Genomic DNA, 18547 nt, shown 5'->3' with positions numbered 1-18547 from the left:
TGTCATCCTGTATGTCTGACACCACTTCTCACTCTTGACACCACTTTCTTCTCTGACACCACTTCCTGGTCAGACATCACTTCCTCCTCTGATACCCCTTCATCCTCTGACACCACTTCCCGCTGTGCATCTCCTCTTCAGTGTACAGTAGATGAGAACTGAAGCTTTAGCAGCCAAGACAACCCCCCCACCACCCCCCAGTACAGAAGCCAAAACAGACACTGGAAAAGACCCACCTGTGTTGAAGTCCAAGGCAGTATCTCCTATCTTGTTCTCAGCCCTACAGTAGTACTGGAGCTGATGTACTTGTCTCTTCCTGCTCCTGTCTGTAAGACGCTCACTTCAGTCCCATTCGTCATGTACCAGGTGTAAGACGTCACTGGTGGGTTGGCATCACTGCTGCAGGTCAGAGTCACTGGACTGCCCTCCTCTCTTGCACTACTGACTGACACTGAAGTGCTCTTAGGGCCATATCTCACAACGAGTGTAGCAGCAAGGGATGGGAGATTATCAAAGCCTCTTACAACACAGAAGTACAGTTGAAGTCGGAAGTTTACATACACCTTAGCCAAATACACTGCTCAAAAAAATAAAGGGAACACTTAAACAACACAATTTTACTCCAAGTCAATCACACTTCTGTGAAATCAAACTGTCCACTTAGGAAGCAACACTGATTGACAATACATTTCACATGCTGTTGTGCAAATGGAATAGACAACAGGTGGAAATTATAGGCAATTAGCAAGACACCCCCAATAAAGGACTGATTTTGCAGGTGGTGACCACAGACCACTTCTCAGTTCCTATGCTTCCTGGCTGATGTTTTGGTCACTTTTGAATGCTGGCGGTGCTTTCACTCTAGTGGTAGCATGAGACTGAGTCTACAACCCACACAAGTGGCTCAGGTAGTGCAGCTCATCCAGGATGGCACATCAATGCGAGCTGTGGCAAGAAGGTTTGCTGTGTCTGTCAGCGTAGTGTCCAGAGCATGGAGGCGCTACCAGGAGACAGGCCAGTACATCAGGAGACGTGGAGGAGGCCGTAGGAGGGCAACAACCCAGCAGCAGGACTGCTACCTCCGCCTTTGTGCAAGGAGGAGCAGGAGGAGCACTGCCAGAGCCCTGCAAAATGACCTCCAGCAGGCCACAAATGTGCATGTGTCTGCTCAAACGGTCAGAAACAGACTCCATGAGGGTGGTATGAGGGCCTGACGTCCACAGGTGGGGGTTGTGCTTACAGCCCAACACTGTGCAGGACATTTGGCATTTGCCAGAGAACACCAAGATTGGCAAATTCGCCACTGGCGCCCTGTACTCTTCACAGATGAAAGCAGGTTCACACTGAGCACATGTGACAAACGTGACAGAGTCTGGAGATGCCGTGGAGAACGTTCTGCTGCCTGCAACATCCTCCAGCATGACCGGTTTGGCGGTGGGTCAGTCATGGTGTGGGGTGGCATTTGTTTGGGGGGCCGCACAGCTCCATGTGCTCGCCAGAGGTAGCCTGACTGCCATTAGGTACCGAGATGAGATCCTCAGACCCTTTGTGAGACCATATGCTGGTGCAGTTGGCCCTGGGTTCCTCCTAATGCAAGACAATGCTAGACCTCATGTGGCTGGAGTGTGTCAGCAGTTCCTACAAGAGGAAGGCATTGATGCTATGGACTGGCCCGCCCATTCCCCAGACCTGAATCCAATTGAGCACATCTTGGACATCATGTCTCGCTCCATCCACCAACGCCACGTTGCACCACAGACTGTCCAGGAGTTGGCGGATACTTTAGTCCAGGTCTGGGAGGAGATCCCTCAGGAGACCATCCGCCACCTCATCAGGAGCATGCCCAGGCGTTGTAGGGGGGTCATACAGGCACGTGGAGGCCACACACACTACTGAGCCTCATTTTGACTTGTTTTAAGGACATTACATCAAAGTTGGATCAGCCTGTAGTGTGGTTTTCCACTTTAATTTTGAGGGTGACTCCAAATCCAGACCTCCATGGGTTGATACATTTGAATTCCATTGATACTTTTTGTGTGATTTTGTTGTCAGCACATTCAACTATGTAAAGAAAAAGTATTTAATACGATTATTTCATTCATTCAGATCTAGGATGTGTTATTTTAGTGTTCCCTTTATTTTTTTGAGCAGTGTACATTTAAACTCAGTTTTTCACAATTCCTGACATTTAATCCTAGTAAAAATTCCCTGTCTTACGTCAGTTAGGATCACCACTTTATTTTAAGAATGTGAAATGTCAGAATAATAGTAGAGAGAATGATTTATTTCAGCTTTATTTTCTTTCATCACATTCCCAGTGGGTCAGAAGTTTACATACACTCAATTAGTATTTTGTAGCATTGCCTTTAAATTGTTTAACTTGGGTCAAACGTTTCGGGCAGCCTTCCACCAGCTTCCCACAATAGGTTGCGTGAATTTTGTCCCATTCCTCCTGACAGAGCTGGTGTAACTGAGTCAGGTTTGTAGGCCTCCTTGCTCGCACACGCTTTTTCAGTTCTGCCCACAAATGTTCTATAGGATTGAGGTCAGGGCTTTGTGATGGCCACTCCAATACCTTGATTTTGTTGTCCTTAAGCCATTTTGCCACGACTTTGGAAGTATGCTTGGGGTCATTGTCCATTTGGAAGACCCATTTGCGACCAAGCTTTAACTTCCTGACTGATGTCTAGAGATGTAGCTTCAATATATCCACATAATTTTCCTTCCTCATGATGCCATCTATTTTGTGAAGTGCACCAGTCCCTCCTGCAGCAAAGCACCCCCACAGTATGATGCTGCCACCCCCGTGCTTCACAGTTGGGATGGTGTTCTTCGGCTTGCAAGAACCCCCTTTTTCCTCCAAACATAACGATGGTCATTATGGCGAAACAGTTCTATTTTTATTTCATCAGACCAGAGGACATTTCTCCAAAAATGTTTGTCCCCATGTGCAGTTGCAAACCATAGGCTGGCTTTTTTATGGCGGTTTTGGAGCAGTGGCTTCTTCCTTGCTGAGCGGCCTTTCAGGTTATGTCGATATAGGACTCGTTTTACTGTGGATATAGATACTTTTGTACCTGTTTCCTCCAGCATCTTCACACCACGGCTGCGTGGTCCCATGGTGTTTATACTTGCGTACTATTGTTTGTACAGATGAACGTGGTACCTTCAGGCATTTGGAAATTGCTCCCAGGATGAACCAGACTTGTGGAGGTCTACCATTGTTTTTCTGAGGTCTCGGCTGATTTCTTTTGATTTTCCCATGATGTCAAGCAAAGAGGCACTGAGTTTGAAGGTAGGCCTTGAAATACATCCACAGGTACACCTCCAATTGACTCAAATGATGTCAATTAGCCTATCAGAAGCTTCTAAAGCAATGACATCATTTTCTGGAATTTTCCAAGCTGTTTAAAGGCACAGTCAACTTAGTGTATGAAAAATTACTTGTATCATGCACAAAGTAGATGTCCTAACCGACTTGCCAAAACTATAGTTTGTTAACAAGAAATTTGTGGAGTGGTTGAAAAACGAGTTTTAATGACTCTAACCTAAAATGTATGTAAACTTCCGACTTCAACTGTATATGTACAGAAATGCATTATGGGTAGCCTATACACATCCCCAATGACTTATTGAGTAGAAGTAGATGTATAAAAGTATAAAGTATTATATGATGACTACATGAAGGAAATTACTAAATATGACCCACTTGAAGGCCTAGCTTACGGTCTGTTGATGACTATGGAATCACGTTGATCACTATTCTTTCTAGGGGTTGAGGTGAATATGTTCAGGTCTTATACAAACATATGTGAAGCCATAACTGTTTTTCTTCTTCAAAAAGCTACATTCAACTGCTCCTTGGCCAGAGATTGACCCTAACAGCTGAAGCCCTAATCTAACATCTAACACCCTGCTGCTGTTGTTCCTGTTGAGTCATTTCATAAGATATGTTTTTCTCACTACTGATAACAAAGATAGAGCCATCTCAGTTGTATTTTAATGTATGTGTGTGTGTGTGTGCGTGTGTGTGTGTGTGTGTGTGTGTGTGCGTGCATCCGCGTGTGTGTGCGCGTCTTTCATACTTGTAATTTTTTTAAACTTCTTTACATTATATACATTCTCCTAGACTTCTTGGTTCTCACACAGAGTTCCAAAGCACTGTGTGATCAGGCGTCCTTAGAAGTGTGAACATGTTTTCCATAGCAGGAAGTCTACACATAATGACGCCAGCATCTTCTTCAGCTGCTACTTTAACTTGCTACTAAAGTCCATTTCGAAATAGGATTATAGTGTGCCGAGATCTGGAAAGTAGGTGCAGGGAATGAAGTTAACCTATAAGACTGTAGGACCTATGCAGAGCCTAGTGGTAATGCCTAGCGGTAATGCCTAGCGGTAATGCCTAGCATTAATGCTAACTGCTCTGACTGCTGGGCGGCAGGTAGCTTAGTGATTAAGAGCGTTGTGCCAGTAACCGAAAGGTCGCTGGTTCTAATCCCCGAGCCGACTAGGTGAAAAATCTGTCGATGTGCCCTTGAGCAAGGCACTTAACCCTAATTGCTCATGTAAGTCGCTCTGGATAAGAGCGTCTGCTAAATGACTAAAATGTAAATGCTCTAGGCACATATACTGCTCCCCACCAGAGACTGGGGTTCAGTTCCTGAGTGTAGGATGTTGGCAGAAACAAACCCATCTCCCTCTCTCCTATGACTACTATCCGGAAATATGCATTCTAATCTAACCCAACAGCCACTAAGCTGGGCCTAACCTAACCTCAAAACCAACTGCATGGAAATTAGAATGGAAATCATGGTCTGATTCTTGCAGTTAGTTAAAGATGTGATTGTACTTTTATTTTACAGGCTCTGGAGCGACACTGTTGACTTGCCACAGGGTTCTCAACACGACAACCTGCAGCAGAGTTTCTTTCTGGCAGAAATACTGAAGTGAGTGAAGGAAAAGATACAATCATCATGCGTGCTATCTTTGTCATTTCTCTGTGGTTTCCACTAATCCCTTGTGGCTCAGTTGGTAGCATGGCACTTGCAACGTCAGGGTTGTGGGTTCGATTCCCACTGGGGACCAGTATGCACAAATATGGAAATGTATGCACTCACTACTGTAAGTCCCTCTGGATAAGAGTGCCTGCTAAATGACTTAAATGTAAAACATAACACTACTGTGTCAGTGTTTGCTTTGAATTGTGTCTCTGACGACGATCTCCTGCCTCTGGAAGTCTGGGTGGTTAACATTTACATTTACGTCATTTAGCAGACGCTCTTATCCAGAGCGACTTACAAATTGGTGCATTCACCCTATAGCCAGTGGGATAACCACTTTTAAAAATTTGTTATTATTTTTTTATTTTAATTTTTTACCGTTTTTTAATTTGTAAAAAAAAAAAAAAAAAAAAAAATTATTTTATTTTTTGGGGGGGTAGAAGGATTACTTCATCCTATCCCAGGTATTCCTTAAAGAGGTGGGGTTTCAAATGTCTCCGGAAGGTGGTGAGTGACTCCGCTGTCCTGGCGTCGTGAGGGAGCTTGTTCCACCATTGGGGTGCCAGAGCAGCGAACAGTTTTGACTGGGCTGAGCGGGAACTATGCTTCCGCAGAGGAAGGGGAGCCAGCAGGCCAGAGGTGGATGAACGCAATGCCCTCGTTTGGGTGTAGGGACTGATCAGAGCCTGAAGGTACGGAGGTGCCGTTCCCCTCACTGCTCCATAGGCAAGCACCATGGTCTTGTAACGGATGCGAGCTTCAACTGGAAGCCAGTGGAGTGTGCGGAGGAGGGGGGTGACGTGAGAGAACTTGGGAATGTTGAACACCAGACGGGCTGCGGCATTCTGGATGAGTTGTAGGGGTTAACACAGAAGCACACCCTTTACCTGTCATCCCCAGGAACACCTCTCAGGAGACAGAGGACACACCCAGTTGGCCTGCTTGCCAGGTTTATAGGGCTCCACTGAAATGGACATTGTATTTCCACTGAGGATTTACTCCAGTGTTTTAACAAAAAGGCTCAGCCTTTTGTGTTTCCACCTCCACGGCCTGACTCTAGTAACTCACTGGGTCATGACTTCAGTTGACCTGCTCTGACTTAGGGCCAAGGCGAGGCCGCTGGTACTTTTCAGCTGGCATTTAGATAACAATGGCTTTCTGTGACAGGGGTCAACACCTACGACGGTTAACACCTTCTCACATAGCAACTGTGTTTATGATGCAGAGATAGATGATTCTGCTCTTCACAAGACTTCAGTGTCAACCCTAGCTCTGGCCAGTTTCCACATAATGTTAATTTAAGCTCTAGGGTTGTTTTTGGAAACAGGCTGGTGCTGCTATGAAACGACCCTAGTGTATTTCCACTATCAGGCTTAGCTCCATTGTTTGGGCCAAAAATGTTCCCTTTATGTTTCCATCTCTGAGGCCTGGCCCTAAAAAGCATTGTAAAGAGACAAAAACTCCCTTTCTGGCCCGAGTCACTTTGATTAAACTGCAGGAGATGCTTTCTGGCCCGAGTCACTTTGATTAAACTGCAGGAGATGCTTTCTGGGCCGAGTCACTTTGATTAAACTGCAGGAGATGCTTTCTGGCCCGAGTCACTTTGATTAAACTGCAGGAGATGCTTTCTGGGCCGAGTCACTTTGATTAAACTGCAGGAGATGCTTTCTGGCCCGAGTCACTTTGATTAAACTGCAGGAGATGCTTTCTGGGCCGAGTCACTTTGATTAAACTGCAGGAGATGCTTTCTGGCCCGAGTCACTTTGATTAAACTGCAGGAGATGCTTTCTGGCCCGAGTCACTTTGATTAAACTGCAGGAGATGCTTTCTGGGCCGAGTCACTTTGATTAAACTGCAGGAGATGCTTTCTGGCCCGAGTCACTTTGATTAAACTGCAGGAGATGCTTTCTGGGCCGAGTCACTTTGATTAAACTGCAGGAGATGCTTTCTGGCCCGAGTCACTTTGATTAAACTGCAGGAGATGCTTTCTGGCCCGAGTCACTTTGATTAAACTGCAGGAGATGCTTTCTGGGCCGAGTCACTTTGATTAAACTGCAGGAGATGGATGGTCACATTGGTCACTGTAGAGAATAGTACAAAGAAAAAACCTTGAATGAGTAGGTGTGTCCAAACTTTTGACTGGTACTGTATGTATATATTTTATTTGTGTGTAGGCTGTTTTGCATGTTATTTTGGCATTAATACGTGTTACATATCAGTTTGCAAACAATATATATTTTTTTAAACATTGAGTTAATAAAGCCGCATACAAACATGGTCTCTTTTTTGTTTTCTTGAGTAAGGCAGCTCCAAAATGCAGGTGTTTCAGCCTAGCTCAGTGCTTTCTGTGGTGGTGGTGGGGCAGCCAGCGGCAAATACAGAGCGTAGGGGTTGGTAATGTTCTCTAGTTGCGCCGTGATTGGCTCAGTGTTCTGTCACTCATGGGGACACTACGTCGTCGCAAATTCTACGTGGAGAGCTCGAAAATTCAAGCCCCTTGGGTGCTGCTATAGAGTTATATTAGAAATGCCCATCCAGGAATGCTCAAGGTCATTGGCCACAGACAAAATGACGTCAAATCACATTATATCTACCGTAGATTTGATTGGACTGATCAAAATCTTAGCTAGCAAGCTAGCAGTCATCATCATGAATCAAGTTGACAATCTACTGGCAAATCCTTTTCAATCTTTGTTGTTTGAAGAGAAATTATGAAGAGAAATTATAGATAAAACGTATCTGTGTTCATCGGTCATAAACATTACACAACAAGTTGAAAATCGCAAATTCAACAATGAGTGATTTGGAAGGAATCAGTGGCTAACTGCAAGCATTGTAAAGCAATCACTAGCCTGCTATTCAGTGGAGTGGGTGTGTGGTCCAAGTCTTCCAAGCTTAAAATTATAATAATTCAACATTGGCCATGCTGTCAATACAGCATGACTTCTGCTGCATTCAAAACCACTGGAAACTCGGAACTTGGAAAACGCAGAAAAAAAACTAGCTCCGACTGGGAAAATAAGATTTGAACGGTCAAGCAACTCGGAATTCCAAGTTGGGAACTCGGGCCTCTTTCTGGAGCTCCGACCTGAAGATCACTGACGTCATGATTCAACCTTGTTTTTTTCCGAGTTCCCAGTTGTCTTGAAAGCACCATAAATTCAGAGAATGCCAGACTTTGATGACAAAGTTTGATGACAAAATTTGCCCACGAAGGACTACCGCGCCACCTTCCTGTTCAAGTCAGCACAACAAGGTGAGTCAAAAAAGGTATTGTATGCTGCTGCATAAATTATGTAATATGCCAGGAAGATATGTATACTGTAGCTAAGAAAGTAATACTAAGTGTATGTTGTGTAGTAAGCTGTTAGTAGCCCATGTGCCTCACCCTAATAATTTTGTCCCTTTTCTCCTCATAATTTAGCCTACTGTTCTGACTTGGTGGTGCACATGTAGCCTATAGCCTGTTTTAGAGAAATGTCATCATCGAATATTGTAAGAGCTTTCATTGTCTGCTTATATGCCCCCTTTATTTATCCTACGGTTCTGACTTGGTGTTCAGGGAGAATCCTGTAAGAACAGCCCATGTTCTGAATTCTGTCGCTGTACATTTCAAAAGTGCTGAACAAATAGTTATATTGACTACGTTCGTCCTAGTTCGCTCATGAATGTCTTCATGGAAATTACGGATTGCCTCTTATCCGCTCGTCGTCCCCTTATGCCATAGTTTGTAGATCTCAATTGTCAGTAGAAACCACATTTGTTTAAGCAAGTCAGCCATATCAGCTATGGTTTTTTTAAAGGCAGTAAATGAGTCTGAATGAACTGTTTCGCTGCCAGACAAAGCTCAGCTAATAGCCAGGTGTAGCAGTGGTAAGGTGTTGGGACTGCTGTTGGGACAGCTTTATGTAGGCCCTAACAGTTTGTGGGCACCGTTTGTCACCGTTATAGTACAATGAATGTATTGTTTAGTGTTGTGTTGTGTAGTGGCTTTGCTGGCATGCACTGCTCAGCCCACACTTCTGGTTGGGTGTCCACAGGCACAGGCAGGCTGATGTGGTGGCAGACTTCCAGAGCCTACTCCTCAGGGATACTTGCTAGGGTCTGTTGTGAGCATCTTGACACCAGTGACTAGGGTCAAGATGCTAAAGGGAGAGGTGGGAGCTCCATGGACCCCAAACAGATAAAGTGAGAAGTGGGAGCTCCAGGGATTGATCATGATCCTCACAAGGGGTCTGAAGCAAACCACCTTTTACATTTTCCGATGGACTTCTTTGATCCATGATTGGAGCTTTTGATCAATCGATAGTGATAAAGCAAGACAATTTATTTTAAACTAAATCAGTGCATTCGGAAAGTATTCAGACCCCTTGACTTTTTCCACATTTTGTTACGTTACAGCCTTATTCTAACATTTATTAAAATACTTTTTCCCCTCATCAATCTACACACAATACCCCCTAATGACAAATTGAAAACTGGTTTTTAGTAATTTTTGCTAATTTCTTAAAAATAAAAAACAGAAATACCTTATTTACATAAGTATTCAGACCCTTTGCTATGAGACTCAAAATTGAGCTCAGGTGCATCCTGTTTCCATTGATCATCCTTGAGATGTTTCTACAACTTGATTGGAGTCCACCTGTGGAAAATTCAATTGATTGGACATGATTTGGAAAGGCACACACCTGTCTACATAAGGTCCCACAGTTGACAGTGCATGTCAGAGCAAAAATCAAGGTCGAAGGAATTGTCCGTAGAGCTCTAAGACAGGATTGTGTTGAGGCACAGATCGGGGGAAGGGTACCAAAACATTTCTGCAGCATTGAAGGTCCCCAAGAACACAGTGGCCACCATGATTCTTAAATGGAAGAAGTTTGGAACCACCAAGACTCTTCCTAGAGCTGGCCTCCCAGCCAAACTGAGCAATCGGGGGAGAAGGGCCTTGGTCAGGGAGGTGACCGAGAACCCGATGGTCACTCTGACAGAGCTCCAGAGTTCCTCTGTGGAGATGGGAGAACCTTCCAGAAGGACAACCATCTCTGCAGCACTCCACCAATCAGGCCTTTATGGTAGAGTGGCCAGACAGAAGCCACTCCTCAGTAAAAGGCACATGACAGCCCACTTGGAGTTTGCCAAAAGGCACCTAAAGGACTCTCAGACCATGAGAAACAAGATTCTCTGGTCTGATGAAACTAAGATTGAACTCTTTGGCCTGAATGCCAAGCATCACGTCTGGAGGAAACCAGACACCATCCCTACGGTGAAGCGTGGTGGTGGCATCATCATGCTGTGAGGATGTTTTTCAGTGGCAGGGACTGGGAGACTAGTCAGGATCGAGGGAAAGATGAACGGAGCAAAGTACAGAGAGATCCTTGATGAAAACCTACTACAGAGCGCTCAGGACCTCAGACTGAGGCGAAGGTTCACCTTCCAACAGCACAACGACCCTAAGCACACAGCCAAGACAACGCAGGAGTGGCTTCGGGACAAGTCTCTGAATGTCCTTGAGTGGCCCAGCCAGAGCCCGGACTTGAACCCGATCTAACATCACTTGAGAGACCTGAAAATAGCTGTGCAGCGACGCTCCCCATCCAACCTGACAGAGATCTGTCGCTCAGCTGGTAGAGCACCGCGCTTGTAACGCCAAGGTAGTGGGTTCGATCCCCGGGACCACCCATACACAAAAAAATGTATGCACGCATGACTGTAAGTCGCTTTGGATAAAAGCGTCTGCTAAATGGCATATTATTATATTATTATAGATCTGCAGAGAAGAATGGGAGAAACTCCCCAAATACAGGTGTGCCAAGCTTGTAGCGTCATACCCAAGAAGACTCGAGGCAGTAATCGCTGCCCAAGGTGCTTTAACAAAGTACTGAGTAAAGGGTCTGAATATTTATGTAAATGTAATATTTCCATTTTTATAAATTTGCCAACATTTCAAAAAAACTGTGTTTGCTTTGTCATTATGGGGTATTGTGTGTAGATTGATGAAGTAAAAAAACAAACAATTTAATCCATTTTTGAATAAGGCTGTAAAGTAACAAAATGTGGAAAAGGTAAAGGGGTCTGACTACTTTCCGAATGCACTGTAAATCTGAGGATAATGCACGGATTGAGTAGCAATGGTCAAATGCAGGCAGTAATGAATCAGAATTCTAGAATATGATCATCCTTTAACCCAAAAGATGATGTCATAATTACAGGCAGTTTATGTTATAATAAGAGGTAGCCTACCTAGCTGGACTGGCAACAAAGCCCACCGAGATTATATAATGTTACTCTGTAACAAAACCACCTACTTGTGTTTTACCAGATATTTTGTCTGAGATGTCAGTACCTACAGTAGGGATATTGCTGCTTCCTCAGCGTGCTGTGATTACGCCACCAAATGTGTTTATTTATGTGTTCGTGCAGGGCTCATCTGCGAAAGAGACCGTGGTCTCAGCATGACTCCCTGGTTATATGCATACAAAAACATAAACAGCAGATGACGCTGATTTTGTTTTTGTGCCTTCACTTGCTTACAATTCCGCGAAGTAGAGCATGCGCCTGCGCATTCCTTCTTCCACGTAGCTGCGCCACAATCTCTGGGTGCACGTAAAGCCAAAACAGAGCATACATATTTGCTGTAAAGCTACTTTCTTGCTGAATATTTTTAGCATGGCCAGATATTTGAGACCTCCAAATACATCGCTTTTCATCAGAAATATTTCTGATGAGTCCAGGTGAGTACACATTTGAACAAATCCCCCCAGTCGAGTCAACTAAAGAATTCGACGCCACAAGCTAGCTAACATTAGCCCAATGCTAGTCGGCTAGCCACGCGCTTCGGCCTGACCAAAGATTATTGTGGCTTGACCTTAGCGAGTTAGCTAGACCAGAGATGGCTAGACTAAAGACTTAGTCCATAAAAATTAAAAGAAAGCTACTATCATTAGATCCGATTGATATAATTACAAACGTATGTTTCAATCTGGCAATACTTCGAATGAGTTAGTTGCCCTGCCTAACGAGCTAACGTTAGCTTGCTGTAACTTCCGGTCCACACTTGAGTGAAAAAACTCCGCTTTTGCTTTAAGGAAATTCTAATATAATGGCTAAAACATAGGACTGTTAGAGGGGGAAATGTTATTTTCTATCTAGTAGTTAAAAGTCAGGTATTTTATTTGCAAGAACAACTCTACATACATAAGAGTACCTACACATAGTAACACAGTTGCCCAAAGGCATGCAGATGGCGGTACTGAGTCGTCTAATCTTACCGTCCAAATGGGAATGTAACGTTATGCAGTCAGCTATACACTCATATCCCCCGTTGACCGGTTTGTACATTAAACATTCTCAATTCAGGCTGCAAAGGCGTCGATATCCTCCTTAAATCGATTTAATGGCGAGAAGGCTGAAAATATGCATACTTTTATGAAAGGCCATTTTCCACCACCATGCCACATTGCTAATGATAGTCCCGGATGTCCCCGCGTTCTGCCAATCAGGTTGCAGCAGTCTGTTTTTCCACCACTGGTATGATAGTTTCAAAATAAGTTGTTTCCACAAATCTTTTCATATAATATCATATACCATATCACCCAGTCATCGTCATCATCACACTATCACAATTTCCTCACCAAGACCAGTATACTATATGTAGTCTCCCGAGTGGCGCAGTGGTCTAAGGCACTGCATCGCAGTGCTAACTGTGCCACTAGAGATCCTGGTTCGAATCCAGGCTCTGTCGCAGCCGGCCGCGACCGGGAGACTCATGGGCAGCGCACAATTGGCCTAGCGTTGTCCAGGGTAGGGGAGGGAATGGCCGGCAGGTTGATAGAACTCAGTTGATAGAGCATGGCGTTTGCAACACCAGGGTTGTGGGTTCATTTCCCACGGGGGACCAGTATGAAAAAAATATATATATATGTATTCACTAACTGTAAGTCGCTCTGGATAAGAGCGTCTGCTAAATGACTAAAATGTAAATGTATACTGGCTCCTCAAATGGTGCACAGTCCAGCTTATTGTCAATGTTCACATATTTGAAAGGATTTATTTGATTAACAAATGTATGACAATCTTATCTGATTATGTATCAGGAAATAGAAGGCACACTAAAATCAATCACATTTTATTTTGTAGAGCCCTTTTTACATCAGAAATGGTCAGTGTTTTACAGATATCCAGCCTAAAACCCATAATAAATAGAGGGTGCAAACACTCTCACTATGCCTGAGGAAACACCACAACCAGGTGGTTTGGTGACATGCACAACCAGGAATCATCAGGCCAGGGCACGCCAGGTAGTCCGCAGAATGGGATAGACAGAACAACCAGGAATCATCAGGCCAGGGTTTCCTCAGGCATAGAGAGAGAGAAATAGGGTTATTAATGGCAGCGTTCAGATATAATTTGTTTTATTGATGTTCATTATTTATTGACTTAATTACACTTTTCAGATTACACAGGTTTATGAACATATCATTTAATAAACCTGTAAACAAAACAATCATTACATTAATTAATTTGCGGTAAAAATCTATGTATTATACTCTACATTTCGTTTAAACATAATTTAACTTCGTAAATGTTTAATCTTTCTTTTTTTTTTTTTTATACTTTGTTTATTGAATTTTCAGTACCAGCATTTAGTAAATAATTGCACTTGAAAGTTATTTGGTATGTAAATGTTTAATCTTTCTTATTAAAACTGTGAATATTGTTCTGTAAACAAGTTCATGCTAGCAAATCCAATACGTCATTAAAGACTGCTTGTTCAGTAAGGACAACTTTTATTTTGAAACTATCAGACCAGGGGAGAAAATAGACTTGATGCACTGGTGCATCAATTTAAGTAACATAATAAAAAAACAGCCCCATAAAAATCAGTCAATTTAAGCTAGATGTGTTTTTTTTTGCACGGGCTGCATCTCAATCTGCCTATGGTGGCCTTCCGCATCTGCGGTGGTAGCTTGTCAAGCTACAGCGACGTTTGTCAGACCATGAGACATCCCGGGAAATTGGTCTTCTCGCAAAAAACGTCTGAATGGTTTGGCTCTACGACCTCCACAAGTGTCACAGGTCTGAAGCCGGTACAGTTTGTGTGTCAACGTCTGATGGCAGCGTCTGAACCGTTGGGGCTACAAACTAATGTGACCCCACTGTGGAAAGGGGAGATTCTCACGAACACGTCTCCGTTTTGCTCTACGACCCCCCACAAGTGTCACGGGACTCGTCTGAAGGTAACCAGTACTGGTTTTTAAAATGCATGGAAGTATGGAGGTAGTGTTGTGCCAACCCAAAAAAGGGGTTAAATATGGGAAGAAAAATATATATTTCCTGATCTTTCTTATCTCCTAGATACAGCAAAGACACTTTAAAACCGTATGTTACATTTTTTGACTTTTTGTTTGCCATTTATGAATGTGTTTTTCAATGTGTATCTATGGGCTATAGTAGTAAAGGCCAAATTCATTATTGTATCCCCCAAAAAAGTTATTTTTTTTTTATACCTAAAGGGGTTTTAAAATTCAAAATCAAATAGCTAAAATGATCCATGGTATGACCTTAAAACAGCCCCCCCCCCCCAACAAAAAAAACCCAACAACAACAATTCCCCCTCCCCAACGGCTTAGGCTCTTAAGAATTAAATAGTAAGTTGATGCCTTTGCAGCCTTAATTGAGAATGTTTTATGTATGAACCGGTCCATGGGGGATACGAGTGTATAGCCGGCTGCATACATTCCCTTTGGACGGTAAGATGAAACTACTCAATATCGACATCTGCTGGCCTTTGGGCTACTAAAACAGGTGATTTTGCAATTAACCATTCTTGGAACTAAAGATACATTTCAGAGTGTGCATGAACTTCAAAAAGTTTCAGTTGTGTCCGTTTTTAATGCAAAGAAGTGGTATCTTCATATTGCCCAACAGAAGCCACTGGTCTCAGCGTTCTGTCCGTGGCTCCCTTGGTGGTGCCACTTTTTATTCTGGTACTTTAGGCTTTTCCTCCTGGTCAGTTGAAGTGAAATTTGTATCCTTTACGGTGTTCAGGCCTGAGGATTTGCGCCGTGAGTTTGGTCGTTATGGGCCAGTAGTAGATGTCTACATCCCACTTGACTTCTATTCACGCCGACCCAGAGGATTTGCATATATTCAATATCCTTTCCCTTCTACTGTGAGAGTTGTGAAATCTGTGTTTCTCAATGCTGTTTTTTTTGTTGTTTTTTGAATGTTGTGTAAATTTAACATGCTTTCTCTCCAGACAGTGTCTTCAGCATTTGAGTTTTGGATGTATAATTGATTGCTGTGACTGTTTTCTGTATTGTACACACGCTGAAGTGCTTTTTTTAATATCTAACTTACATTTCTCTGTTGCCCCAGAAAATGTAAAGGCATCCAGTTGTTGTGGAATGTCCGGTGTAGAGTAGGATCTAAAACAAGCAGCAGAAGACCGCCAGGATGACAAGAAACAGAGAGAGGGAAAGGTTGAAAGAGAAAGAGAATTTAAAGCTTGAAGAGACAAAGAGGAAAAAGAGGGACTGAGTCGAGGCTCGGATATGTCATCAAAGAAAAGAGGCAAAGAAAAGAGGTTTAAAGGGCAAAGAGAAGCAGGAAACCAAGTTCTTCTGGGAGGCGGTTAAAGAGCTTAAAGATCAAGATGTAAGTCAAAGTCGAGCATGTTTAAGGTAACAAACCTGAATTCTTTTGTATCCTCCCCAAAAGATGAATCGACAGATATTACAGGAAAAGCAATCAATACTTAGCCAATATGTGAAAATTTGATTCTTAATTGAACTAAGAAATTATTTATTGTACTCATCAATATATTTTGCATTCGATAATATTTGAAACTGTAGCAGTATTGATTACTTGGTAAAAGCCATAAAATTAGCGACACATTATTGAAACATGTTTGCCTGATCTTTAATCTTCAGAAGAACCCAACATGCACTTAACAATTGTGTTCCAGAACCTACGTTTAGCTTTATACTTTCAGCCAATATGGCTTCCACTTTGATTCAGTGTCAGAAGATGCATTGTATTACAACAGTTGTGCTGAAAAGAATGTAACCACATAAGACCGCAAGGTAAGAACCTTAACAGCTCAGCAAGTTTGAAGATGTGCGCGACGCAGAAGATGCTCTTCACAACCTGGACAGGAAGTGGGTGTGTGGCCGACAGATTGAAATCCAGTTCGCGCAGGGCGATCGAAAGAGTAAGGCAGTTCCCCAATTTATTGTGTTTCCTGAAGTAAAACTATTTTTTTTTTATGTTACTTTCAGCTGTTCAAAGTTCAAATACATGTATTTTCTATCTCACGTGGTGCAACTGTGCAATACTTTCAAGGAGAGCTAAAGCACTATGTACTGTATATTTGCTAGTTGGGTTTTTCTCTCCACCCAGACCCTTTTTTGATTATTATATATATATATTATTTTACATCACAGCACCTAATCAGATGCAAGGGAAGGAGGGGGGATCTTCGCGCAGCTCTTCGCGGCATGATGATCGGGATTATGATCGGGACAGCCGTCGTAGGCGCTCTCGCAGCCGTAGCTACCAAAGACGCAGGTCACGCAGCCCATCCTACGAGCGCCGGCCCAGACGCTCTGAGAGTCCCCGAGAGTAAGGGCCTTCAGTGTTCTCAAACTAGCATGCTTCAAATAACTCCATTTTGGGGGGGGGGCTTATAGAAAATGTCAGTTCGGTTGAATACGTTCTGCTTGACAATGTTGTTTTGTTACCCAGCTCACGTGGAAGGATGTACGGAGGGAGAGGAAGGAGCAGGAGCCCGGAAAACGACAGGTGAGTCCTTCACAGCCGAACCACTGACAATGATTGCATCCCAAATGGCACCCCTATTCCCTATATAGTCCACTACTTTTGACCAAAGCCCAGTGCACTATATAAGGAATATGGATATCCATTTGGGACGCACACAAAGCCAAGTTCTGGGCACTTTCAATGAACTTACCAATCATTAGTTTGCTTTGGTCTTCTGGCACTTTTGCGGTCTTAATCAGGTGTAAGTGTGATTCTAATAATACAATGGTTTGTTCTTCACACAGGCACAGACCCCCTCCACGCGACCACAGACGACCCCCTTCCAGATCCAGGGCCCAGAGGGAGGCCAGAGGAAAGTCTCGTTCCCACTCGAAGTCCCTGAGCCCACGAGATGGCGACTTCCACCCAGCCCCCGGTGGCTATGAGCCTCAGGACGAGGCGTCGTCCCGTATGCGTTCCCTGTCCCGCTCGCGTTCCCATTCCCTCTCACGGTCCCGCTCTCGCTCCAGGTCCTGGACTGGACGCAAGTCAGGGGGACATTAAAAAAACATGTTTGTTTAATCTTTTTGACCGTAGTTATCTTGCTGGATAATTGAATGTTCATGGAACAGTCAATGGTTGGTTTGTTTGTGAAAATGATCTTCCTTAGTTTGACGAAAGAGAAACATGGTATCCTTCTGTTTTAAATCCATCAGTCCCGGCAATGTCCTGCCGTTTACACCCTCTCTGTTTCTAGTCATTATATCCTATGTAAAAGTGTTGTCGTTCAGAAGACCCAGGGCTAGAAGGACTGTACAGGCCAAGATCAAGACTGGGATTCAATCCCATCAGCAGTAGGTTTGTGTAATAACACACAACATTTTAAAGGCAATTTCCGGTTGAGCCGACATATGCAGCGTTTACCATGAATGCGGTCTCGGCGAACGAGGTTACATTGCTTTTTAAAGGGCTGATCAGATTGAATCCTGGCCCTTGTCACTAAAATCCTTACCTTGACTGTCTAGTCGGGTACATTAGACACTGGCCTGTATAAGAGCCTCTAGGCGCTGGTACCAGTTCCATTTTCTACTGCTGTTTTTTAAGATTTGTTCAGCGATACAGGCCCATGTTACAGTCCTGTTTTGATTGAATACATTCGGCTAGCACTAATTTTCATGCCTTCCAGGAATTCTAGAATCATTTCGGTAGCCTCAACTGTCAACTGAAGGTTTCTAAGTTTGATTTAGTTGGCTATGGTTTGTTACATAGCCTGCTGTATGTTTTATGACATAGGAACATGACCTTGATCCTTCTCTCTGTGTTAGTGCTTCATACTCAACGGTTCTTATGATGGCTTGTATTCTATCATCTTTGTTTCCTTTGAACAGCAACTCAAGAGGCGTAGCTAGTCTTCCTTCTAAATATCAGTAATACTCTATTGTATATGCGACTGTATCTTGAGTAATAAATGCGTACAAATGAATGGTAGCTATCTAGTTTGGGTGGCATTCTATCAGACATTGTTTCACTAAGTCTGCTTGCATTTCTGCATGTGGTGATGTTTAGAATTCAATACGATGTGCAACCATAGTCTTACTGAGACCCCAACTAAAAGCAGAGGATATCTGTACCTAGCAATATATTTGATTCTGTAATATCACTAGACAAAATACTTCTAGAACGCTAATACCATACACACATGATTTGGAAGGAATGTATTTTCATCTTTAACACTGAAGGGATGGATAAAATGAGAAAATAGGGTTTGAATTTGGTATGAACCATAC

The 18547-nt window shown here is 43.3% G+C and overlaps 1 protein-coding gene across 2 annotated transcripts; it reads left to right on the top strand.

Moving 5' to 3' along the window:
- Window positions 1-11558: 11558 nt before the first annotated feature.
- Window positions 11559-18248, top strand: LOC121586804 (serine/arginine-rich splicing factor 10-like). 2 transcript variants are annotated; one of them, XM_041903801.1, is made up of 6 exons: window positions 11559-11731; window positions 15048-15152; window positions 16109-16212; window positions 16445-16622; window positions 16746-16802; window positions 17066-18248. In XM_041903801.1, exons 1-6 carry the CDS (start codon window positions 11667-11669, stop codon window positions 17322-17324), a joined length of 768 nt encoding a protein of 255 aa, XP_041759735.1. In that variant the 5' UTR covers window positions 11559-11666; the 3' UTR covers window positions 17325-18248. The 2 variants fall into 2 exon arrangements, with proteins under 2 accessions (XP_041759735.1, XP_045082379.1); XM_045226444.1 differs by lacking the exon at window positions 15048-15152 and adding an exon at window positions 15378-15703 and having other exon boundaries at window positions 11626-11731; window positions 16110-16212.
- The last annotated feature ends 299 nt before the right edge of the window (window positions 18249-18547 follow it).

This window comes from Coregonus clupeaformis, chromosome 17 (assembly GCF_020615455.1).
Source record: "Coregonus clupeaformis isolate EN_2021a chromosome 17, ASM2061545v1, whole genome shotgun sequence".
Lineage (NCBI taxonomy): Eukaryota > Metazoa > Chordata > Actinopteri > Salmoniformes > Salmonidae > Coregonus > Coregonus clupeaformis.
Note: the sequence above shows the minus strand (reverse complement) of the source record. Positions and strands in the feature narration are given on the sequence as shown.

Bases quoted from the DNA above. Each gene is read 5' to 3' on its own strand.
- LOC121586804 (XM_041903801.1), top strand. From the start codon at position 11,667: ATGGCCAGATATTTGAGACCTCCAAATACATCGCTTTTCATCAGAAAT. The intron at 15,153-16,108 runs ATATCCTTTCCC...ACAGCTCAGCAA, and splicing joins AGAGGATTTGCATATATTCA to GTTTGAAGATGTGCGCGACG. The intron at 16,623-16,745 runs GTAAGGGCCTTC...TTTGTTACCCAG, and splicing joins CGCTCTGAGAGTCCCCGAGA to CTCACGTGGAAGGATGTACG.